Source organism: Danaus plexippus, chromosome 8 (genome assembly GCF_018135715.1).
Source record: "Danaus plexippus chromosome 8, MEX_DaPlex, whole genome shotgun sequence".
Classification (NCBI taxonomy): domain Eukaryota; kingdom Metazoa; phylum Arthropoda; class Insecta; order Lepidoptera; family Nymphalidae; genus Danaus; species Danaus plexippus.
The window spans coordinates 5,292,779-5,320,256 of NC_083542.1; the positions used below are offsets into that span (position 1 = coordinate 5,292,779).

At 30.4% G+C, this 27,478-nt stretch overlaps 3 protein-coding genes across 3 annotated transcripts in view; 1 reads left to right on the forward strand and 2 right to left on the reverse strand.

The window, feature by feature from the left end:
* Window positions 1–205: 205 nt before the first annotated feature.
* Window positions 206–14,886, reverse strand: LOC116774557 (uncharacterized). Its single transcript, XM_032667298.2, has 7 exons — window positions 14,669–14,886; window positions 6,109–6,220; window positions 3,886–4,061; window positions 2,749–2,922; window positions 1,970–2,067; window positions 1,598–1,699; window positions 206–1,233 (listed from the first exon to the last, which is right to left on the reverse strand). The coding sequence occupies exons 2-7, from the start codon at window positions 6,194–6,196 to the stop codon at window positions 864–866; spliced, it is 1,008 nt and encodes a 335-aa protein (XP_032523189.1). The 5' UTR covers window positions 6,197–6,220; window positions 14,669–14,886; the 3' UTR covers window positions 206–863.
* On the reverse strand, window positions 12,268–14,150 carry LOC116774547 (dynein intermediate chain 3, ciliary-like). Its single transcript, XM_032667294.2, is given in 3 exon segments — window positions 12,268–13,136; window positions 13,139–13,918; window positions 13,921–14,150. Coding segments are annotated over 3 exon segments (1,731 nt in total). The 5' UTR covers window positions 14,078–14,150; the 3' UTR covers window positions 12,268–12,342.
* A 10,080-nt stretch (window positions 14,887–24,966) lies between the features above and the next one.
* The window catches only part of LOC116772720 (uncharacterized), a 70,006-nt gene continuing 67,494 nt past the window's right edge, over window positions 24,967–27,478 (forward strand). The window contains exon 1 of the mRNA XM_032664997.2: window positions 24,967–25,174. The gene's annotated coding sequence lies outside the window, so the exon portion shown is untranslated. The remainder of the gene's footprint in view (window positions 25,175–27,478) is intronic.

Sequence of the window (27,478 nt, forward strand, 5' to 3'; positions counted from 1 at the left end):
ATGTTACATAGTCATTGTAAGAGCCGGAAGTAACTGTTCTGTTTGATCTCCTTTTTTGATACCACTGCTTTGTTTTGTTTATAAGAAGGAAAGGATTTGGTAGTGAAGGGTTTTGACAAATCAACGTGTCATAAATATTAGCCGGATGTAGCGGTAAGAAAGTTTTGATGAAAGATATATTATGAAATATGAAAAGAAAAATCAATGAAAGCAATCACTCATTTTTATTTAGCAACTTTTATAAAACAACAGTCATAATACATCCTTGGATATTAATCTTCGTCAATAAATCTAAAATATACATTACACATGTCGGTCAACATCTTTATATCTTTTTGCTGTAATAAAATAATAGTTTGAATCCAATTATTCGTGAACAATATTAAAAGTTCGTGACATAATTATTTAAATTTTGATAAGACTAGACTTATAATTTACCTACTTTGGTTTTTTATGTTTATTTTTTAATGATTAAAAGAAATTTCCATTTTATGTTACTTCTGTTCTGTTTTGTCTCGGAGAACAATACATTTTTATTACACAATTCTAGAAATATAAAAAAATTATTACAAGAGGCGTCGCATTTTTTTAAAACTTTCCAAGTATAACGTACTGAATAACAAAAACAAAATAAAAACAGTTTTTAACCCTCGTTAGACTGCTACTTAACAATATTTTATATATTAGGTGGTATATATTTCAACTTAGCTAATAATTACTACTTACTGTATAACAAAATCAGCTCTCATGATTTAAATGAGCACCACTGACATTATTAATACTTTTATATAATCTTACATATCTAGATATGATACACCTAATGAGATTTGTACTTATGAGATTATAGAATCAATTGTCTATGGTCATAGCTCTGTGGTAAGTTCGTCTTGGGGACGTCGTGTCATTTCAAACAGTTCGTCTTCTAGCCATACGCTCTCTCGCCGTACTATCGGGCGCCTCTCCCATGGATCTGAGAGGACGATAGCTTCGCTGTCTCTTTCTATCTGGGAATAGCTCGGTGGCCTGCCAGTGTCGCTCCATTCCATCTGGGTTTCTAAATCCTTATCTAAAATGTGGCTTCCGTATGACGTTGGGGAATATGACGGTGGTTTGAATGTTGTGAACGACTGCGTCGTGTCGGAGTCCGATTCGTGGTTTGGCGATGACGGGTGGACATTCACTAACCGTTCCTGTTGCTGTCCAACGTTCATACGACTGTATCGTTTTAGGATTCTGCGAATAAAATATATTGGATAAACTAGAATATAATTGTTTTATACCTTTATTCAATATATTGAGACAAATGATACGATTATTTATTGAAGTAACCATCTATTAAGCAAATATTATGAATAGTTTTTGTGTGTTACACTGTAAAGTAGAATATGCATATTGATGTGAAATTTGTTATATGAATATTTATAATGTCTGGCTTACAAATTTTGTTATTAAGGTTTTTATCTCAATTATAAGGAAAAATTGTTATCAACGTAAATGAAGTCTCGAAGAGGGACGTAGGCTATCAATTGTCGCCATAACCATAAATTATTCAAAAACTGGTTTAAATAAAAATCTATTTACAAATCTCAAACTATACCTGTCAGCCCAAGCAGCGAGTCGTGGCCATTCCTTCGGTACCACTGGTACTTGTTGTTTATTCAGTAGTATTAGCAGCTTTGCTAAATCACTCAGCACGCAACTGCATACATAATATAAGATTTATGTTAATGTTCTCACGTAATTCGGAAGTATAATTTACACGCTAAATTAAAATACACGTTACTTAATTACGAAAGTATCGTAACATTACGTATCGCTTATAAAATCAAACCGGTTTTGTAATGGCGCTTAAAAAATCAGGACGTCATTAGTAATTACAACACTGTAACTTATTATTCATTTATGTTATATCCACAGTTTTTATACACAACAACGTTTGTAATATTTTATAAAGGTAGTTTAACTTTACCTATAAGCCATGGCGGCATCATTATTCCCAAGCTGATAGAGCTCTCGCACTTGATGTCTCGTGTGATTTAATATTGCCAACAAAGTGTATGCATGGGGCTGAAAAATTGGACAAAGAGATATGCTTTTCAATATATATATAGCAGTCACATGAGTCATAGTACTCTTAGTTGTAACGAAGTTTAAGCAGAACACGCTTTAAGTTGATTATTCTAAAATGAAATCGCGGATATGCCCTGTTTGTTAACATAAACCAGTTTTGACCATTATCTAACAGCAGATTAATTGATAAAACTAAAAAAACAAATCTATCATTACTGAGAGAAAGTATAGCTGTGACAATTGAGATTCAATAAATGAAAGCAATTAATTTTAATCAATCAGTTTAAGCTCATACTTTCAATCGATATGTGTGGTTGAGTATTGATTAGCGAATAGAACTAGTTTATACGAGTGAGAGTGGAATGAGTCCAGCTCTTGTAACTTTCGAAAGTGAGATAGGATATCAAATCGCGGTTGCCATTCTTTGTGAATATTATCATGGTGTTTTCACGGTACGTTAGTGTTCGTTCACGCTTCATTGGCTACTTTCCGCGTTCGAGCGGACATAGAAATAAAAACTCAAATTAAAACGGGCTGGAAATATAATAATTATAAATAATCTATTGTAATATGAGACCCAAATGTTTTCTTAATGTATTTAAAGTTTAACATGGTAACAAAATAACAAATTGAATGTGATTTAACTGGATTGTAATCAATGCATCTTTACGAACTTACTCGTAAACAATCAAGTTGTTTGTGGAATTCTCTCAGTTGGGCGTCGTCGTCCTGAGTCGGCTGAGGTAAAGGTTGCGCCTGTGATCTTGCGTTGTTTTTGCATCGTGTGTATCCAGCTATTGCAGCAACCAATATAAGGCACACTACAACCCCGCAGGCACCACCAACCAACACCTGGAATTATTTGATACATTCTAAATCAACAAAAGTTGGAGAAAGTAATAGTAGCTTTAAAGCAGACCTCCTTGAGGGCGATAAAATAATAATGATAACATTATCTTTGATTCGAAGACATTTTTTAAACTATTTCACATTTATGGAAGATCTTTCAAAATAATTTTTTGATTAAAATGTTTTTGTAAGTTGCGTAAGTAGTTATGAGCTAACATGTCAAATGTTTATGAAGCATACATTCCGAACTTGTGACCTATTTTTGCTCTTATGCATCTGTTAGAATGTAGTTTTTATTCTCAAGCGGCATTTGCATTTCAAATTATCTTTTACGTATGTGCCTGTGAAATGAATGTACTATGAATGACGTTAATCGTATGTTTCTGAGGTGATATTACGTTCCCAGAGCTCTACTATTAAACTAGTACTTCTAACGTTTAATGATACTCTATTTAAAATGCTGCAATCATCTTTTATGAATCTGTGGCCTTTTAACTTTATGCAACTTTGAAGGCTGTTCTTTGTTATTTATTGGAGTGGATATGCATTATATATATTATACATATATATATTACTTTAGCTTTTGTGCTATCTGATACACACAAACAAAATATAGAAATGGGACAATACTTTGTTTACATTTATCATGAAGTTATTGTTCATATTAGAAAATTGTCTTCCTTAACATTGACATTATATTATTCGATCAGAGATTTGGTCGTTTGGTGAGATTCGTTTGTTTTGTCTTATATCAAATGTGAAATAAAAAATATAGTGAGGGAGCAAATTATCGAATATATATATATATATATCAAAATTCTTTTATGTACACTCCACTAAAATTTCAAACAGGACAACACAATCAAAGCTGTGGTTTTGCCCGCACGCTATAGTGTGCACCATTGTGTCTGTAGAGTCGAGCACAGGCGAGCTTTAACACAAACAAAACCTTTAGTTTTAACTTACTTCATTATAGGTGTGAGTGGGATAGCACACGCGGCCCATGAGGTGGTCATCGTGCGCCCAGGACTCTCGTGTGCCTGAGGGGCAGTCGAGCACACATGAGCCGCTGGGCCATACGAGTAGACGAGCACACTTGATACACCCGTCAGCACCGCACCGCACGCACTCCACGCCGCATCCTGAATTATTTACTTATTTAAGAGCACTACACAACAGACACCACAGTGGATTAATTAGTTTAATGCATGACTGTCGAATATTTAATGATTTAAACCAAACAAACTTATAATTAAGTCAAAATGATTAAAAAAAAACAGACTAAGAGTTGTGTAAAAATTAATAAACGTTATAGTGGCACTAATATTGTGAGAGGATAATAAAAAAACGATAAAAAATGATTCGGCACTAAAAGATATTTGGTAATTCACTGTTATAATGTATCTAGTATGAGGATTGTAATAATACTGTTAAAATTAGTAAAAAAATAATAATTTTACGACGCCATTACTTCTACACAATGCAATAGTTCACATCGATTCCATGTGGTTCAAACTTTTCATTTCAGTTTTCTCTTAAACAATAAAGTATCTATTAGAGATCGTTTCACTCCAGATATCTATCTATCTAGATATCAATGGAATATAAATTATGCATTTAATTTAATTAAAAACAAGGGAATTTTAAATTTTTCATCACGGGAAATAATACGCAACTTTATTAAAATTTGTGCAACTAATGTTCAATTTCATCACTTTCCAAATGGAAAGCGCGCAATATGAGATTAGTGTGCGTTCAATTAACGGGACCCGCCGATCAAATAGACAGCTGCTGTGTTTTATTCAGTCATGAATCATTGTGTCAATGGTTAAACAGGGATCTAATGAATTTTATATAGAAAATGTCTTTTTATATTCATTTATTGTTTTATAAACAACTGAGTTTTTTTTGACTCCGATGTCATCGTGGTAATTGAAAGATGAATATCAAATATTTATTGCAAATATTGTTTTGTTGTTTCTAGACGATAACCATAAACAACAGGAATAAAATTGATTTTAAGACTGTGATCATAAAAACCAAATAAATTTTAGATTGAAAATCGAGTTCAAATTTCATAAAGAAAAAATGAGAAGAAAGTAGTTTATGTGTCTAACGGGGAATGTCAATAAAATTTTAAGATTTTTTAATTATTTGAACAGCTTTTGAGTAATATAATAAAAATAACTATAGAAGAATATTTTGTAAAGATATGTTTTTATATTAAAAATGAAAGCTTCAAAAAACTGAAAACTCGTTGTAAATTTTGAGATTTGATTTATTACTTTACGTATATAAAAAGAAAAATTTTGTTGTGTGCTTTTCTAAAACCATACAAAAGCTACTTTTTTTCGCATCTGTTTGAAATATTACTGAAAAAAAATGTTTCATTCGTTTTAACTGATTATTGAAAAATAGTTTTGACTAATGGAAGTCAATATTAGAGAAGGTATTCAATTATTAATTTTATATCCAATGTGCTTATTTGATTACGGAATTTAAAGTGAGAATTGTAATACAAAGATATACAGCCATTCAGACTTCAGACGCATATTTAATAATTTATTAGATATTTATTTGTTACTGTTTACTATACAAGCAACGCAGAGCAGTTACACGAACGAACTGGGATTTAAGTCCTACAGTCAAAGGATGTGAGCTTAGCTCTGAGCGCCTTTTACTTTACTTTACTTTGCGCCCGGCTGTAATGTGACATGCAATAGATAAACGAAAGATGTTGCGGAGATGTAGTAAATATTTCCAATTCTTACTTACGCAGGTAGAAGAATATATTATCTTTTAAATATATAAAATAATTTAAATCAAAACTTACTTAACAAGATATAATTATATGTTATCGAATTTATTAAGCAACATTGATTCAACAAGTTACATCAAAATAATATCGAACTTATCAGGCAACACTTACTCAACCATTTAGAAGAATATACTCGTATTATCGTAGTTGAGAAGCAAAACTTACTTAACAAGGTAGAAATAAATGTTATCGAAATAATTAGGCAACACTGATTCCACCAGATAGTATAATAAACTTGTATTATCGTAATGAATAAGCGAAACTTACTAACCAAGATAAAACTATATTTTATCGAATTTATATGGCAACACTGATTTAACAAGAGACGACTAAGTAATATCGAACTTTTCAGCCAACACAGACTCACTCACGTGTGTCGTTGACGATGGGCGGCGCGTCCGCTGGTGGTAGCTGTGCGTGGGCGGCTGTCACTAGCAGCGCCACCAACACTTGGATCATAGCATCGTCCGCCGCATTATGATACTGAAAATGATTTTTATTAGACCTTATTCTATAATGACATCTTAAATTTTTGCGAATATTCATTCACATAAAACTAATATTTTCGGTTGTACTATCACGTTTTTTATTACTTTAAACTACATACTCACTTCATTTCGGTGACTTACCAGCAACCGTGATCACGGCAGATGAGATGAAAATGTTTGTCAGTTGGTCTTCAAGACTGAGTTACCAAGAGTATGTAGTTTAAAATAATAAAAAAAAAACGCATAGTACATATGAAAATATTAATTTTATTTAGACATTACTCTATTTTGGTTGAGGGTGTTAAATACAACTACTTCTCCAAGAAATATATTCATTATTACTTACTAATACTATCAATATATATATATAATTGAAGTGTAATCCTGCAAAAAGTTTGATGTTTCTTGACTTAAACGCAAGCAGTAATACGTAAAGTTGTATCAATAAAATTAAATATGGTATTCGAATGAATTAAGGAGTTAAATAAATATAAGCGTTTCAATAAATAAGTAATTATAAAACGAATTCATCAGACATAGTTGATTTTGGATGTTCAATATATTGCTAATACCCTTAGTAAATATTACCATATGGGTGACTCATGTTAAAATATTTAATAAAACTTGACCATCGCTTATTGGATTTGAAGCAAAAAATGGGACGATTAGTGCCGCTGTTAGTGTAACACGGTTAGAAGTGAAACGACGTTCACATCTCTTGGAAAATATTAAAACGGGCCACCCTTTCCCAAACCACTCAAAAAGTATGTAAGTATTTTTTACTTTTCTTTTCAAAGTACGTAATACTTTGCTTTGAAGGATGAACGTCTCGGTTAAACATTTACATTTTGGGAAGCTTATATTTTAATTGAATGCTAAATAAATTTATAACACTTATTCCACTTTATAGTTGTAATTTTCAACTGTAGCGGAATAAATATAAACTGTATATCGTTAGTTATTTCAAAAGTAGACCAGAAGCTTAAGTACTGGCTTCCCCTTAACTATTTTCTCAGAAAACTTATAATACGTAGAAGATGGATTAAAGTGTTTGCTTTGTTTATGTTTGTTTTCGATGTTAACATAATAACTTCTTGAAAGAGTTTTTTGAAAAAAAAATCAATGCACAGTGGTGTAATATACACGTTTGTATATTAATTAGTACAAAAAATAGTATTAGGCGTCTTTAAGGTTATAGAAGTGATCATTTTTTTAATTATTTGTAGACAGAAATTTGATACTGAAAACGAAACTACAGCTCTGGTTATTTATTAGAAGTAATAATATTGGTAAAATTATTGCATACTTTATATTACAAGTACATGATAAGAATTCAAGTAACTGTTTATTACAATCAGTACTTTGAATTGCGGTAGAATAAAATAAAAATTAATTAGAAATCAATAGGTCATCGAACCCAATCACCATTTGCGATTGACGTTTTGCGAACTTGTAGTTTGTTTGACGATTTATGGGCCACATTGGACAATTTTATTAGACACCGTTACTTGGTACACTTACAGAAGTAATTTGCGTACAATATTGCGGCTTTAGCGACGTATACATACGTTATACTGATCTTAAGGTGATAATGGCAAAACATTATTATTAATATTTATTACTTATAATATTTTTTTATTAGTAACAGTATTAGCAACTCATGGTGTATAGCGGTTTATGATATTGTATAAAGTAAATGTCACAAGAATATAAAAAAAGAATAAGACTAACATATAGAAAAATGGTCATATGTATTTTAAGCTTCAATGCCTTTTAGTGACTCGGTCGAAGATATATTTTTAGAAGCACTTCTCTCCACTATAAATATTAAGTTCAAGAAATAAATCAGATAACTGTTATAGAAAACTATATACATCTCAATGAAATGTTTCATAATAATTGCATGTTAAGAGGACTACTCATAAAAATCATCAAGAGTCATAACAAAGAGCACCGTAACGATGTCCTATTTATAAAACAAATAATATGCGTTTCATATTGATAATACCGAACTTGCATCACCCAAATATACCTTTTGTTTGTGTGTCTTAAAATGTTTATAATAATGAAGGTCAAATAGTTTTGGTGTATCATAACAGTAAGGACCAGTTTGCAAATCATTTGACATTGGCATTCCGTTCCCGCAAAGGTTCAAGCCCGCATATTTTACTAAGTACGTATTGTCATTGTTGGGTCGCAGCGCTGAAATCAATGGATGCTTTAATTATAACGATTAATATGTTCGTATTGCTGATAATATAAATAAGATATTTTATATGAACAATTTAATAAAAAAAATAAGTACTTGGAATTGAATTACTGTGATCACAATCATCATAGACATTTTTTAACAAATTCATATTTATTTCTACCATGTACAGTAATTGTTATACTTATATATACATTAATAGTGATAGTTAGTTATTAATAAATGTATGAAATTATTTTTATCACGTCCACCAATACAACAATTATTTCTATTAAGTATCTTTCTTTTTTTCTTTATTTAAACAGCATATGAGTCTTTTCTAAATTAATCATGCTGCGGACTACAAATTTTGGTCCATAGGTTATTTAATCAAAGGTAATATTACTGTGAACATATTATTATTATTTATGGATACCATTACACATATTAATATAGTTTTCCGTTTCAACCTGAGGTACCAACAGTTTTTGTTTAAAGATATCGCTATCAAAATCACGTGCGATATCAAGTTACACAACTATTTAATTGGGTTCGACTAGTTTAGATTGTATCCAACAAGGTTGTGCGAATGCGTGAATTTAATTTACTAGCAACGGTGTTTCGACAACTGTTATGAATAATAGTTAAACTGAAACTATAAAAAGTTTTATTTATTCGAAATTGAGTTAGAATTCGACGTGATTTATGTTTTTTTTTTTAATATTATAAATATGTTAGACCTTTTTGGTGTAACGAAATGTTTGGACTTTTTTACTCATAATGCTGCTTATACTTAAGTAGATTGATAGTTTATATATAATTTTGTTACAAGTATTAACGACAGATATATAACTGCTTTGGTTCAGACATTTTCATGTCTAGTTCTAACGTGAGCGAGCAACAATCAAAACTAGGTTTATTAGATTATAAGTGACGACTGGCCTTTTGTTCTTCAACTAGGCTTTACCAAACTATACAAATATATTTTTCCAATGCAGAAATTACGATTGAATGCGTGGGTGTAACGTGAGAGATAATATATGCAGTGCAGGCAAGCGTGCATAGCATCAGGAACTAGGAAATAATTTCAAGTAAATGAGAATCAGGCTTCGCTGTAGTAAAAATTAAGTGGTAATTTCCAAGTAAACATTAAGCAGATCATACAGATAAAAATCCAAGCGATTATAAAATTTCAGTTTTTGCGAAACCAGTTTTCGCTTGCGGCTACGTTCGTCGACGTTTGTTATTGTTTCAAATTTTAAAAGAAATAGAGACTAAAAAATATTTATTCAAACATTTAATGTTCCTCATATTACCTTTTCTACATTAAAATATATTAAGATTAATACATTCAATTAAAATTGAAATAAATAATAAAAACTCCGTGACAAACGCTGCATTTCAATGTATAGCAATTACAAAACGTCCTGCCTAGTTTTCTTGACCACAACCTGATTCTATTTTGAAATATATAGATGAAAAACGTACGGATATTTGTTTTTACTCCCGTAGATGTCACATTAAAATTCAAAATGCGTACCAGTTACCACATTATTTTACAGAACATAAATTCGGGTAACTTAATTTCGTAAGGTTTAGAATGCCTTCTTGAAATTTTTAATATTTTTTTAGTTTTACTGTTGTTTTGTTCTGAATTCTTACGTAAGATACTCATATGCTATTGATATGAATAATTTTGAAAGTTGAGGACGTCTTAACAAATAAATATATTAGTTTAACATTTTGAGAACACAATTTTTTGTGGATTTGGTTTACTCTTGAATTCTGTATTTAGTATTAAATTTCTCAATTTTAAAAATTAATAGAACCATAGTAATTTAAATGTCGGAAACGTTACAGTTACCTAACCAAAAGAAAAATATCCACATCGGTTCGGTGGTTTTTGGGTTATTGTGAAACAAATACACAATGAGCATAATTACACATTCGTAACATTAGTATGTTCATATAATTTTAAATGCAAGATATAATTAAACTGTAGTAGATAAAAACATACATATAACTCTATACTCTTAGGTAATGATACTTAAGAAATTATATGGAATCAATATAGGCTATATATCCGATCCTCTTAGGATATATCTCTTAATGTACGCACAACACACTATATACACACACAGAACTAGCCTCTGACTTGCCCCTTCATGTAAAAAGAGCAGAAACTGTCGGGAGCGTTGCTGATGCTTCTAAGTCAAAATTTTTCAAAAAGAAAGGTCACGGTGAAACCTTGTGCCAAGAGACTCAAGTGTGACGAAAAAATATTGTAGGTTGATATGTTATGATTAGAAAAATTTTATAATCTTTGAATCAGCTACATTTGTGTACGATCTGTAACTTATAATTTCTACATAATGTTAAAATGAATCATTAATTATATTCTCGGCAAAACGGATGTTGGCAGTAACTTTATTTCGGTACCAACGAATATTAATTAAATCGTCCTGATTAAATTTAATAAAGTTAGAGAATTCTAATTGAGAAGAGTAGTCTCAATATGGAAAATTGAAATTATTTTATGCTATTTTATTTTATATTCATTGCTATTAAATAAACTCTATGAAAGTAAGTTTACTTGTGTTATCTATAACTTGATACTTGAACCGCAAAGAATGAACATGGTATGTGGTCTTTTTACCGTTTCAAGATAGATTTAATCGTAAAATATGTAATTTTATTGTAATATTGTGAATGTTAAAATATAAAAAACATACAGACAATGTTTATTATCATCCATACTTCACAAAAACATATAAACATTAACTTGGTAACATTCAAAAAAGGATTTAACACAAAACTTGTATTTTTTTTTAAGAAATGTCAGAAATATCAAGATTCCTTAGTGGTAGACATTAACCTAGATCGCCTGTGTACACAACATTCCATATTAATTGCATTGAGGACAATTAATTACCTACAAACAATCTCATATATAATATTAGCACGTTAGTTTGATGTTATCTAATTTAATATTGTAATTATGTTGGTATTTCAAGCTGAAATATTTGTGCTATATCATAATGTTATTTAGAGTAATGGAAATTTAACAAATATGATATATTTATATAGGGTTTAAAGATTTTTTTATATAAAAGTGTAATATCATGTATGTTTATTTTATATATTCTTTTTACATTCACTTATTGTGCTAGTTAATGCTATTTTTTAAGACAACTGACCCAACTTTATATTATTTCTTATAAGGAAAGCATTAACTTAAAACTATTTTATATATTATAATAGTTCAAAGCGAAAATAGGTTCGCCACAAACTAAATAGCTGCGCGCGCGCAGCAACTCGGGCTCCGGTGAAAGTTGCCGTGACGCACTTTTGTTCACATAAAGTAGAACCACGTTCTCGTCTTCAACATAAACAAAATGTTTTATGATGTAATTTGAATGAAACTCGAATACGAGACGCTTGCGGTATAATATAAGGAATCGAAATGCGAAAGTATGTGACTATGATTTAATACACCGTCTATCGTATCTTTTTGAGTAGAGATTTTTTGATAATTTTTTTAGAAATATAGCACATTGGTGACTAACCTAACCTAACACTAACCTTCATATGTATAATATAGTTAAACCAATTTATTAAACACTTTTGTTACATTTGGTTAAAGGCTTTTAATATTTTTTCATGTGATACTTAACCATTGACGTATGGTACACTGTTCACATGTTTTCAAATGTAAGATAATATTATTTATGGTGTTGAACGTGACCCTCTATTAAATTGCCGGATGTGTTTTTTCCTTACACATGCGGGCTGCAAGCTTTTTATTTATCCCAGCTTGTTTGGAGATCCGTCTTCAGAGATGAATGATACTTAAGTTTAAAATAATTATAACATTTACTTGATTTTATTACAACTTTATAAATCATAGATAAAGAAGAAAAGTAATTATTTCATTCAGTTAATGTACAATTCTCTGGAAATACACCACCCACTAATGTCATTTCTTTTTTGACTAAATCAAAATATTCTCCCGTTTGTCTCTCAAAATCATCTTCATAAGAAGATTCATCGGGTTCTATTTGGACAGGCATTTCTTCTTCAACACGAGCCTTTAATCGCAACTCTTTTACACGATTGTCTATAATATGTTCACGTCTGGTTTCGCGATCGTAAGTTTGGTGCATTAACTGTTTATCGTTAGCACCAGGTATTACCATATTATCAGATAAATTAAGAAGGAAAACCGATCCATCATTATCTCCAACAGCAGTAAGTTCACCTTTCCAATGAGGGCTCAATTTAGTTAGACCAAATTTAGAGATATTGAGAGTTGCGACAGGTTGTTTCTGTTTTCTTAAAAGATCCCAGAAATAAAATACACCATCGTCACTTATAGCCATATAACAAGAATACCGTAATGGTGCCCAAACAACATCTGTGACTTCATAACGATAAGGTGGGGTTACTATTATTGGAGCAGTGCGTACCTCTTCACTCCAAATCCGTACACTCCAATCTCCGCAAGTAATAAACATTCTTAAAGTGCATGGACTTCTATGTACCGCCCTTACGGGGCCCGAGTGTGCTTCCCAATATGAGGTTAATATTTCTGAATGACTTCTTCCCATACGATTGGCGTTTATAACTAAACCTGATTCTGTACCACATAAAAATTTGGTTGGAAGTCCACGATCAAATTCTAAATTACTAACACCTTCTGCATTACTTAAATTAGGTGTCTCATCGGCTGATAATTTATTGACATTGGAAGTTGGTCTAGAGGATTAGAGAGATTTCTCACATCCCACCAGAGACATTGACCATCGGGAGATCCTGTGAATAATTCTGTGTTTGTTCTTGAGTGAGTATACAACAACGATGTTATAGGAGCAAAATGAGAATTATAAATAGAGCTGCTTGTCACACAATTGATCCCAGCTCGAATATCGAAAACATTTACTGTACCATTGTCCACCCCTGCAATTATTAAATCAGGGTCTACTGGTGAACAGGCTACTTGCCAACAACTATGCTTTGGCAAAAATTCGTAGATTGGCTCTGTTTGTTTATTGATATCCCATACAAAGCAAACGTTTTCATTATTTGATTCGGGTTCAACTAGCCGCGTTTTGTAAGAATAACTTGCAACCAACTTTGAATGCTTTTCTTGGGTCCAAACAATACAAGATACAGGTCGATGAAATTTGTCACGAAATATATTTGCAATTTGAACATTATGCCTCTCCACTGGATCTTGTTGTTTCATGTTGTGGAAGTAAGTTTGATACATTTCAATCGCATTGTTTTGTGTTATGAAATGTTCGAAGTGTGGGTAAAGATTTAACACTGTATGGACATAGTTATCTTCATGCTGTATACGGCGACGATGGCGTGCTAGATGCTCTTCATTGTACAAGTGAACATCGCGAGGCCAACCGCCTTCCGTATGATTTATACCTTGCTCGTTCAATTCTACTCTCTTTGTATTGCTATCGTGTTCCGATTGAGGCAACACGGCTTGGACTCTTTAAGAACAGGATTCCGTAGAATGTACTGTTTTTGTAATTCTTTATTTGGGTTTATAGAATCTAACATATGCGCTGGTACCATTTGAAATAGCGGTTGTTTACCAAAGTTTTTTCTTAATTTGGTATAAACATACGTAGATTTCGAATAACTCTTCATTTCGTATTTTTATATTTATTAATGAAAAACTTGTCAGATACACTAATTATATTTTAATAAATAATCACTTAGGCCATGGTATCCCAATACTGTCAGGTGTAATTGTAAACATTGTGTAGTAACACATGTGGCCTTGTATAATGGCTACATACGAATTTCGCTTTAGCTCTATGACATCATCGAAGATAAGAAACAATCATATGTGATCTAACGTTTCAAAATATTTATAAACATTAGTGCCTTATTGTTATCTTTTGTCAGAGCAATGAGATGGTAACTATAATTACACAAGGTTTACAAATGAGTCGCGATTATTTATTTTATACCAGGAAGTATTGCAATGGTATTGTGCATTCATAATTGTGTACAGTCAAGCAGTTAATATAATTGTGAGAGTGTTGACATTCGTAATGCCTATAGAATTTTATTTAAATGTCATTTAATGTAAAATAATGTAAAAAAACATATAATATAGTATTAATACAATTCTCAATCTCAAAATTACCATTTTATAAAATTTTACGGAGATAGTGTAAAAAAAAGGCTATTATAAACTTAAAGTTATTTTATATACAAATATAAGTAACTCACCGTAAAAAATAAATGGTAATCCACTTAAAATATTCAAACACACGCTTATTCACATGTTCTCACACAAAACTGACGCGGAGTTATATTTACAAATGGTATTGATATTACACAAAGTCACGACACTTGTAACGTATTAGAAATTGTGATTTCGAAAGAGCGCACGCGCAAGTCGCCGACACTGCCGTTTCAACGAAGGCTGCCTCGTGACTGGAAGTTAAACGTAGTCTCAGGTTATCGGTAGTACTGAGTACATACTGAGACTGGTTTGACGCGAGTTCCTCAAGTCATGTGGTGACCGATGATTATGCAGCTACTTTTCTATTGACGTGTTCTCGTTTCCAACGATTCCATATATAGTGATGTTAGTTCCCGGATCTGCTAATTGTTGTAAGGAGGTCTGAGATAAAGGTATAACTGGAATATGTGTAATGCAGTTGTCATGAGATATCGGACTAATAGAGGGTTACAGTGCCAGCTAACATTTTAGAATAACCTTACCAATCAATACCTTTTTGCACATCCATGTTACAACTATACAACAATTACAACTGTTATTTTAAAAAAATATCCTAAAACCCTTTTAAAAAATACCCTAAAGTAGTATAATTGTAAGACAATATGTTTTAGTACTTATAACTTGATAGAGTTTCTGTTTTAGTGATATGACAATCTATTCGTTTTACAAATCTTTAATATTTTACGACAATAAATTGTATTAAACAATGTCATCGTTAGATTTCTAAACGACAATGTTACAAGAAATTAAAAATGCTAAAACGATTAATTGTGGTCAAGAGTTAACAAGCATAATTGGTCATTAGACGACGGGGGTCATCTGACACTATTGATACTTGACTTGAGGTCAGGTCTTGTTGCTCTACTGTCTACATATTGAGAATTTCGTGTAGTTTTCCTGTAATCAAAAACTAGAATCGTATTTATTTCTATAATTTCTTCTAAACCAAATTATCTGAAATCAGGGGTGGTTGAAAATGTTTCAATTTTTTAATAAGCTGTGCTACAGTTTATTATATGAAAAAAATGGCATAAAAACTTCATAAAAATTAAATATCCTCGACTATTTAAAACTAAGGTACTGAGCACTATGAGACGTGAGATTCATGCTCGTGATTATGTCGTGTTATTGCTGACATGTTCGTACTTTAATTCATACAAATGAAAGCTGAATAGAACAGACCACGACCATATTATACAACAACATCCTAACTATATATTGTTAACCAATTGAGTTCCGTGCAGACAAATGTGCTTTTATTCCAAATCTCTGGCATTCACTGCACATATTTCGGTTAGTTTTTAACGATAGCCAGCAAATATTTTTTCAAAAGGGGAAACTTTAAAAACAAAATTCAACTGTAGTACTTTTTGTATGAACAGCGATAGTTTCGAGAACGTAGCGAGTATCAATTTGCTTTGAACAGTTTGTTTGTAGCAACCCCTTGTAATGTTCAATGTTCAAAAAGTGCTCGGTTTATGAAACAATGGTCGTTTTTATTAAAATTAAAACTCGCAATTTACAAACCTCGTTGTGTATTTATAACGTTATGCAGGTAGAATTATGGTTGTCTAGAAAAAGTTTATGTAAATAAATCCTTGGACTTTTGTTCCTGTGATGGATGGTGGTTAAGGATTTAATTTAAAAAATTCTCTTTTTTGTTCAATATTTATTACATGTACTGTAATTCAAAAAATATATAAAACATCACGTTGCGAACGTGGGCTATCATTTTATAATTTAATTATATATATTTGTTTTTTACATACCATGTGTTTAAAATGATAAACGTTGATTTTCAAATAACAAGGTGACTCAATTAAGTATAAGGTAAATGTGAACTGGATTTTAATATATGTATCTATGCCTTCTCCATATTCATATCCTAGTACAAGTTTATATATACAAAGTTCATTAATTTCACTTAATTGTTTATTTAAGCAAATAAAAATAAAACTTATTTTTTTATCATACATACATATATCCAGTTCTTTGAATATTGTTTTATTATTGTATAAAATGTATAGAAAAGACAATAAATATTTCTACTAACACCTTACCTTTGAGGGAATAGTGTTTGCGATCTCATTCTTAAACAATATATATGATTTATTGTCACAGTTTGCGGAATTGAATGAGTTCTTTGTGGCACAATGGACAATGGGGACCGTACAACCGATGATGCTCATAAAACGGGCCATTGTATCAGAACAACGATTCGGTTATTATAAATAACCTCTCAATATCTTTTAATAAGAATAAAACTTTTAATTAGCTGTAACGATACGATGACTTTTATACTATTATTTGCTAGTATTGTTTTGGTTATTTTAAATAATAATTTTGTGATTCATCCCGATTTTAATTATACTCAAGAGTTTATCAAAATTATATGAATTTATTTTGTTAAAACCATATTATTGTTGCTGGAATATTCACATTAATTATGCTTTTGTTGTGGAAACAATTGTCAAAACAATATGGATCCCAATATATGCTAAGTACATAATTTTTTTTAGAGATCAGTTTTATTTTTTTTCCAGCTGTCTTTAATAATATATAAGGTGTGCTGAAACACCTATTTGTACATAAGTAGGTACTATACTAAGTACATCAAACATTAAAAAAGGTATCATAATTTTAAGATGTTTAAAATTCTATGGTGAAAACGAAACTTCGACAAGTCCAACGTAATTTATAAAATTTAAGACATCATCAAAAGTTGTTACAAAAATTAGACTAAATTTTCTTTCCCGCTAAATTCAACACACGCTCACCCAAAACACTCAGTCTGTAATCCAAGAAGGGGAAAAAAATCTTTTATTCGACAATTTTATTATCCCAACCCTCCTCTAATTTTATTTTACATGCCAAATCCGGGATGAGTCAGTCGGGCGAGTGTCAATTGACCTTGTAGTCCGTGCCAGCCCTGGTAATTGGTCCTTTGTAAGCTCTATCAATTCAATAACTTGCTATGACCGATTTATACTACTTACAATTGTAAATGCTCTATTCTGTGACGCAAGCGACACTGAATGATACAATGATTTTTGTGTATTTTTATTTTGTAATCAAATATAGTCCAAGTTATGTGATGGAAGACGTTTTGAACAAGTTTTTTTTAATTACAGATTAAATTACTTAACTAATTCGGGACGTAAATTAAAATTTATGCTAAAACTTTGACGTGCAAAAGTGATTGCGTGCGTTGACTTTAGATAACATTTTTGTGAATAGCATTTTGAATTACGGAGCATATTGAATAATTTGTGATGGCGAAATTGTATTTTGCGTGTAAAAGAATTAGATAATGTTACTTCGAATATAAAAAGACGGTATCAGTATGGCTAACGGAACTAACATTGTGTACAATAAATAGAATATGTATAATGGGACAGTAAAGTGTAATGAAAGTGTACATTACGGTACTAACAGTATTCATATCACAAACATCGTATGAAGAGTGAAAGTAGAATCGTGATCATATTTCAGTAGACAAAAGATTATCCTTATATTGTTCATTATAACAAAGAATATTTATTTTGTATTAACTCGTTCTCAGTTTTACTAAGCAGTGTTTCACTCATTACATTTATATCAATTTACTTATCCTCTCAGTTAATTTTCTTCGTTAATGAATATCTCTTTATTGTTATTCTTCTTGTGTCTTTGTTTTGTATGTATTTTCTTATTATGCCCTTGATTTTAAACTTCTTTAAAAAATGTTATTGTGTAGTGACGACCAGGGATAGTTGTTTTTGTCATTGCAACTCCGAGTTAATAGACAGCCGTGATTCCTTCAATCTTGTTTACAAATTGTTAGAAAGAAGCTAAAAAACATGTCAATGATTTTTTTAAACGATTTTACTATCATACGACTGCTTTCAAACACACTAGATCATTTTTCGAACAATTTAAGATTCAAAAGTAAGGTATTTCAACATTTCACAACATACGTATGTTGATATTATATTCTTAAATCTAATTCATTAAAGAAAATAAATACGCAACTCATGGCATGCATGTTTTTTTTAGAAAGAATAAAAAGTCATTAATCATGCCTCGTCAATCCGAAAGCGACCTATTTTTTTCCCCGGTCACTTATATTTTCTTCTTAGAATTAATTTTAACTGAATATTTTAGATATAAATTCTGATACAACAACAATATATTGGCAATAATAAATATATTATAATCCTCTTGAGTCTATACTGCCTCGGATTTAATTACAGATTTGCATCAAATGTTTAAAGTTGTTTAGTTTTTGGAAACATAAAATGGGAATTCAAATGTCAAGGGAAATTGTTCGGTGTGCTATATAAATAGAAATACATCGTAAATGCGATGTGTACGTGAGCTCATGCTTGAAGAAACTAAATGATGTATGAGTGAAGTAAATTCAAGGAGTTTTATTTGTTGTTTATAGATTTCAAGACCTTCAAATATGAACCTATTAAATTTACTTTGAAGTTAAATTGAAAAATAATTGCCCCATTTAAACAATAATTGCTCACAAATATTAGAACAATTGACTCCTAAATAACGCTTTACGTCTATTCACTTTTCCTTATCTTACGAAAGAATAACTTTTTGAAATACAATCGTCCACATAGAATATATTTGAATAATATTGCTTTATTTAGCATTTCACAATAAAGATAAAAAAGGTCTGATAATTCCAAAAATTTTTTTGAAGAATAATCTAAAATCATTTCCTGTTAATAAATAATGGAAAATTTAAGGCTAGAGCAAAAATAATACCTGTACTTCAGTCAAAGTCCTGGTACGATCCGAATATATTCTTTCGTGTTTGAGCAAGTTCAATGCTTGAACGACAGTTGAAGAATTTCCTAGTTTCGCGGATAGTTTGGCTTGTTATCAGATTTATAGTCGTTATTACACGAAATTCGTCTGGAAAAGAACTCTTTAAATGTTTTGTGTTTGCTTTCAAGTAAGAATTTACAATTATATTGAAATAAAACGATATATCTAAATAATTCTTTCATATCGGATTACTTTTTATACGCGACGTTTTCATTACTGTTCAGTAATCGGGTTTATTAGAAGACAAGATGAAAGTGTCTATTGCTCCAATTACTGTTAAAGAAATGGAAATGTCAGGGTTAATATAAATATCCATTATAGACAATTAAGGCCAAAACATTTACTTAATGAGTAAGTACTTAGGTGCTATTCTTTATTACATTACATATCAAAAAATATTTTATATTTATTATAATTAATGAATTTGGATTCCTGTCATATTAAAAGCTGTCTGAAGAGTAAGTTTACATAAAAGAATAATGCAGAAAGTTTTAAGTAAATAATATCCAGATTAATTTGCGAAGGTTAATTAATATTTTAAATCAAAAGCCATTAGTTATTCTGATCCTCAGTATTATACATTTCAATTTGGTGTTCTAGTACGTGTCTATTTTTACATAAATTAAACGGATTAAGTTCAATAAGATTTATATCCGCCGATTAAACAATTACTTGAAACTTGAAACTATTTCTATTGTAAGGCAAAGCGATATTTTAGAGTTGAATTCCGGGATTTTTAAAGAAGGAAAAGTCTTTATCGAACCGTAAATTTTATTGTTTCTGTCGGTGTGATTCGGTGCTAACTTTCGTGTTTCCACGTCCGCTGGAGAACTTGATAGTGCGGTATTACTGTGAAATATATTACTTTAGAAACAATCCACATAAGTGCTAACGTGTTTGTGTAACATTGATTAAGTTGATTTGTTTGTTTTTCGTTTCAATTTTATAATGTTCTAGATTTTAGATATGATTTCACTAGAAAACTCAAAAGATTTTTTAATACTACATTGAGTAACAAACTCACAAATGCTAATAGTATATTAGTAAAATAGGCTTATTCATATGATGGTAAGAGTGACAAAAAAAAAATCGGGATCTGTAGCCAGTGCACTCGGAAAGTAAAAGGAAGATTGAGGAAATAAAAGGAATAGAAATAGAAGTCATTGCTTCTTTCACTCGCATTTCTTGAAGGAAACGCAGGTGTGATATTTATTCCATACGTTTGGTTGAGCTGGCAAACGTACGATCTAGATTTAGACTTGGTTGAAGCTAAGGTTGTTTTACTGAAACTATATCTAAAATAAATAGCAGAAGCACAAAAAATATTTTCTTTAACTTTGAATTCGGAAAAAAGTTCCGTAAAAAAATCTACATTCACACTCTGTAGGACATTTTATTTAAATAAGGTAATTGGAATAAAACGACTTAAAAAGGCAAAACGTAATTCCGAACAAATATTTAATTAAGAGGCAGTGTTGCGTACAAATCTTCGGGCCTGAGTTACAAGCCATTAGTTCCCGGTATCGCGGCCAGGGTAAATCTGCCAACTGGCTCTGCTAGTAAATCGTAATTGATTCTTGCAGATCAAATACAACGTGAGGTTTCAATGTATAGGTTTCCGTATTAGCTTTTGAAATCTGCAGGAACATTTGTAACGTTGAAATTTTAATTTTCACATTTTTTTATTTGACTCACTTTGTCTATGTTAAGCTTCTAAATAATGTAGTTAATTAATTCATTTGTGTAAGTTTCTGAGGACTAAAATACATAGTCTTAAACTTATATTAGACATTATAAGGTTTATTAGAAACCGCTTATAAAATCGTTAAACTAATTCATTTTTTATTACTGTATATCTTAAGAAAGCCTTAAAGTTGAAGAACATTCTCAACATATTATATAGGAAATGTGGCTTTTTACGAACATTAACTGTAGACTTAGAAAGAAAGTCAACATATAATGCCTTAATAGGCTTTAATGTTTTGTTTTATATAGATCAATTTATTATAATATGTTACGTATTTTGTATAAAAGTTTTGAAATTAAACCTCATCGAATTTATACGAAATAAATAAAAATATAGAATTTGTGACGAACTTGTGTCAACATTTATAGATTTGGATATTTTTAAGTGGCATTTAACGTCGCAAAACATTTAAGATAGTGTCTTAAAAAATAAACAAAATAAGTATATGTAAATTTTTTAATGTTTATTTTTTATTTTATTATTTATAAAATTTTATTTTTCAACGAGGAAGTTTTAAAAATGATCTTTCTTTCATTACTTTTTTTGTAGATATATGTATATCTTTTATGTGTTATTTTTCTTGTTATCTCTAAAAAACAGCTATATATATTTTATCTCGGCGTCTAAATTTCATTTTACATTAAAATTTTCAGTTTTGTTACTAATTTTATAAAAGTATTATCTTATTCTAGATGATTCGTTCTGATGCTGGATGAATACATAAATATTTATATTTTATAAAATAAAATAAAATATAAATATTTATGTATTCATATATTTTGTAAACAGGAAATTATTTATTATAATTAATTAATTAATGTCATATAATACACTTGTTTTGCGGTAAGCGAACAAATATTTTATGACAATTATCTCCACTCACACATACTAACGAGTTTACAATTTAACATTTACGGGAATATACAAATGAGAATAGAATACCTATTCATATAATGTTATCAATGATAAAGAAAAACATATCTTTCTTATAATAACAGAATAATTATTACATTGGGTCTATGAATAGTATATGTGGGTTATGTTTCGAAACATAAAAAAATAATTTTCGGTACTGTTTCATAAAAAAATAAGTAGCAGTATTTATCTGTAGTGTTTAGCTTGAAGTAATATCATTCCTTTGTGCAGACAAAATTGAGGTAAACCGTTAGTATGACACAGTCCTAATTGAATTGTTATTTAAACAATTTTAGACCTTTCCTTTTGTTTAATCAGTAGAAAAACTCTTGGGAAATTTAATTATAATGTCAATAATAATTTACTTTATGATTCTAAATAGAAACTATGTTATATGACGGCAGCTTAAATGAAATAGTTTGGAAATTATATGATGGTTTTTTATTAATCACTTGAGTATAAAGTTTTAAGGAATCTGACATAACGTTATTTTTTCATTGGTCGTTCCAACTGTATGAGCCAAAACTTTGGACAGTGACTAAAAGAAAAATATATTGCTGATAATTGCGGATTTGAGTAGTTTCTAACATGTTTATTGTATCATTTTTATTTTACAAGTTTTACAAGTTTATATTTAGTTACTAAAAATAATATAATATTTACTGACCCTCTTGAAATTAATTTGTCTAAACCACATATTTGGATCCTATAAAATGTTTATAAAAAAGGCGACTGGTAATTGGGGATACAATTTTTATGCTATTTCGTTCCGCGTCAGTTTGAAGTATATAAAGTGTTTGGAAGGTAGGCAATTCGTCTGGTAATGGTTCGCTTTGAGACCTGCGACACACCTCTGCGTCACCGACAATGAACACGGGCCGGATTTTGATTTCGAGTCTTACGTAAACTATCTTTCAAATGTCGAAGTTTAAGTGGTTTATTTAGGTGATGTATTAAAATTACGATTTAATGTAGAGTTATTTATAAAACTTCCATAATGTTTCACCATTAGCTATTTAAAACAGTAAAATGTACACCAACCTTAACTGTTACACTCTTATGGCGATGACGTTAAGATTGAAAACTAAAGTATTGTATTGTTATAAAATACGTTGTGTGCTCAGACTTTTAATTTACAGGTAAAGTTTCGACGTTCATTTAGTGGAGCTATTTGTTTATTCTTCGAATTTATGTACCTTTACGTTCAGTTAGTCCGGCGCTGAAAATAAAAGGATGTGAAAATTTGTCGACTCGCGGTCATAAATATACGAAAGCAACTGGGGGTTCCGCCATTTTCCTGTTGACAAAATTGTGCCTGCTATATATTCAAAGTTGTGAAGTTTCCTCTGTTTATGACTGATCCACAGATTGTCAGTTGGTGAGAATACGTCTGGTTATGAAGTTATGGTAATATTTAGGACGTACGTTTTGTGAACCTTGATTTTCAATTTGTCATAGTTAAACCACGTCAATATTTTTTTTAATTTTTCGGCTGAAAAAAATCAACGGCAATTTAAATCTTATATTTTTTAAATATAAATATAAATCAAAGGTTTTAAAAATTTCATTGAACACTTTCGTGTTCCTGTGTCCTTAGAATCGATATCGTCCATTGAAACGGTGTCGAGCACATCTTGAAAAGAGAATAATCTTGATGAAACGTCTGCTATAAAGAATAACGTTTTGGTCGAAGCTTCACGTTATCACCGAAATAAAATGGGTCTTCTGACAAAAACTTTATTTCTCATTTCCAGATATTCTTTCATTTCAATCTTGATATAAATTAGTTTTGCTGGAACGCGACAACATATTTATTTAATTAAGAGAGTTTAGTGTTACAATATGAGCTATAAGTGAGATATACTATTTTTAATAAATTTACCTTTAACTTAAAAAACAGCAAGGTACTTGTATATTTTAGTTATGAATATTATATCACAACTTTGGCCTAATAAGAATGTTCAATTATGAAGTTAATTTCTAGGCTTACTTGAACGAAACGAAACTATAAGTCTCATAAACAATTCCACTGAAGTTTTCTTAACTACGAAGTTAAACAGTTCTTGCGATTCGTTTAGTTGCCAACTTTAATTCTGTGATTATAGCTAAGATATCCCTGAACGTTCCTAATTACGCTGAATTATATTCAAATATCAATAGAAGTAATATTTTTTTTGTATTACGTCATGTTAGATGAAGTGATGTTTCTATAGCATAGTATAAAATGATATATAGCTAACATTACTATTTGGTTGTAAAACATCGAAATTAAGATATGAATCTGATCATCTCTGTCCTTCTACAAAATTTCGGCAAAGCTCCAAGCACGTGTAGAATTTACTTAGCCACGGTTGTATTTAGACCGTGATTGGAATACGTTCAAAAATCTAAAATAATTTCTACTGCTATGTAGTTTTGAGAAAATTGATTTACTTTGTCGTTCCAATTTGATATAACAAAGATTTTTTTTTTATTAATTATGTTTAATCAGATCGATTTTGTGATCAACAAAAATAATAGCATATGATTGCTTCTAAACTTAAATCGTGAGTAGCATTTCTATTGGATTAAGTTTTTTAAAATCTGTGCCCCGCTTAATTCACCTGGCAGCTTCTGACAAATAACGTATGGCATTAAAAACAAATATTTCTTTAAATCAAGGTCGAGTGCTTCCGGGGTTATGCTAACGAACAGCTATTATGTTGCTCCCTCGTGTCACTGTGTGAAGGTTTTGCACTGTCGACCGAGTTGAGGGTTGGAGGTTGTTTTAGAAAATCATGTGCTCGGAAAAGCTGCCAGTGTGAGCGCCCCCGGTGCGGAGAACAGACGTGCCGTGGCTTTATACGTTAAAATATTTTCATACATCGATGAACAATAACAAGGACGCGATCTGATCTTTATTACACGTGACATTTTATAAAGACTCAACCAGTGAAAATTTATCTGAAATTGATGAGTTATTGGTTTTATTATGTTTTTTTGATATTTGGAATGTCTGAACTAAGTAAGTATTTGTACAGTCACTTTTTAATTATCTATTTAAGGAGAAGTTTTGAGTTTACACAAAAATATTTCCTTGTAATTATTTCAAGAGATAATTAAGGCTATGAAATGTTTTTGAAATATTTGTGTTATATAGTATGTATAAACTTATTATTCTAAATCTTTATGTTAATTAATAAGTAATTTTTTTTTCCGAAATTGTATATAATTATTAATGGAATATTAATTTAGATTATTCTTTTTAGAAACACCCATAACATATATATTAAATATTTTTATGACTTTGCATATATTTTGTTACTTATATAAACATACTTATCAGGTGTAAAATACATTAAATATTATTAAATTATTAATTAAAAATTTTAATAAATAAATCTAGAGTAATAATTTAAGATATAAAAAAGTATAAATAATTCCTCTTTGTACGTAATCTCAAGAAACAACATCGTATTCGTACAGGATAAATATTCCAAAACATTTCCCACTTCCAATTGAAAACTCTTTGAAGTTCTAGCAGCAATTAAACAGTTTCGGACCAATTTCTACCAAATCCCTTGAGTTCCGATTTAGTAAAGTGAAACATTATATTCTCAGTATTCTTTTTTAGGTAAACTGCTTTGTAAATAGCGCATCTGTTACCTATTATCATAAATAATCATTTAAATTAGTGTTGCCATATAAAATGTTGCATATGCAGCTAGAACTTTAAGTTTAGGATGGCAATCCTGGTTAATGTATTAATTTGCACTTCCTGAAATGAAACTAAAATTCAAATTAACAAATGGTTCATTTGAAAGCGTAATGTCTGCTCGAAGTTGTGAAAGTCGTAATATTAATTACTTGCATGAATTAAAAATGAATAAAATGTTTACTAAAGAAAACCCATTTCGATAATTTCACGTCTGTATGTATACAAAGTCAAAGGATAGCTATCGGCTATCAGCGGTCTCCAGCTAAAGCTCTCGCCAGAAGCCTCGCACTAATATGCCGATGAAATCGGTTGAGGGTTCATACAAATCTCTAGGGCATAAACGTATGAATGAAGCTAATTCAAACACTATTACATCTGTGTAAAGCTTAAACTTGTGTGAACGGTTATTCTTGTGTGGTTTATCGTACACAATCACAAAATCTTGATGCTAAATTGTTCTAGATATAAAATGGAAAAGGGGATATTGGCGGTGATATGGTTACTATAATTGGATAGGGGAAACTTAAATTCAACTTGGGAATAAATTATAAATAATTTTACGGCTTTATTTAAATATTTATGTATATTGCGTGTGCATAAATTGATATAAAAATTTGAAATTTGATATTTGAATTAATCATAGTTACTTACGCACTTGCAATCTGGATAAATAATAGTTCCTTCAAGTCACACGAGATGTCTTTTGGTATTTTTTAGTTAACATATATTTCTTTATTACCACTAAAATTCCAAAAACAAGTAGAAAAATATAGGTATATTTTAATAAATAAAACGTTATTTTATACGGATAAAGTATTTGGAATATAGCTAAACGTCAAATATTATATATTTTGATGATAAATATTAAATAAAAATTGTATATATTTTCAAAATTCGTTACACAATGATAGTGTCAACTAACGCAGGGTTGACTCGGATGGGACAAGTTTGGGTTCGGACGGACGCAGTACGCAATTATAAGGGGCGGCCGCTATCAGCATTTACATTTTAATTTAAATTTCGTTGATGAAATTTAAGATAAATTCGAATGTTTACCGTAACTCAACCCTCCAGAGATGAGATCTTAGTTTAATCTAATAAACGTATAACATAACTTTTAAATCATTCAGACAAATCTGAAACTCAGAGGCATTGCATTCATTCAAATATTGTTGTAAGACAATGCATATCAAAAATATATATATTTTTTATTACAATATCATAGAAATCCGAATATGAGATACTTGTAATAGCTTCGAACATCGTCAATATCGACATTGGAACGGGAATGTGAAGCTCAGATTCGTTAGTCGGTAAAAAGAAAATAATGCGAAATACGGATTGAAGCAGAGAATGGTTCTCATAGTGGAATAACAAAAGGAATGCAATGGGATATCGTTTGACGGGACTGGTGTCGTAGCTCGTAGCATTGCTCGTAGCTCGTAGCCCGTAGCTCGTAGCTATCATCTGGATCAATGTAGCTTTGTTTTGATTGTTAAAACCTTTTATTAATGTTGCCAGACACACTTGACGTGGTTTGCCATATTCAATATTTTTATTACTATAATTTTAATTGGGTATGTATGATTTTGCTTTTTATGAATATGATTC

Excerpts from the sequence above, each read along its gene's own strand:
- LOC116774557 (XM_032667298.2), bottom strand. The coding sequence starts at position 6,196 with ATGATCCAAGTGTTGGTGGCGCTGCTAGTGACAGCCGCCCACGCACAG. Across the intron at positions 4,062-6,108 it reads GCCCATCGTCAACGACACAC|GATGCGGCGTGGAGTGCGTG; the intron begins GTGAGTGAGTCT and ends TAAATAATTCAG. Across the intron at positions 2,923-3,885 it reads CCACTCACACCTATAATGAA|GTGTTGGTTGGTGGTGCCTG; the intron begins GTAAGTTAAAAC and ends AAATAATTCCAG.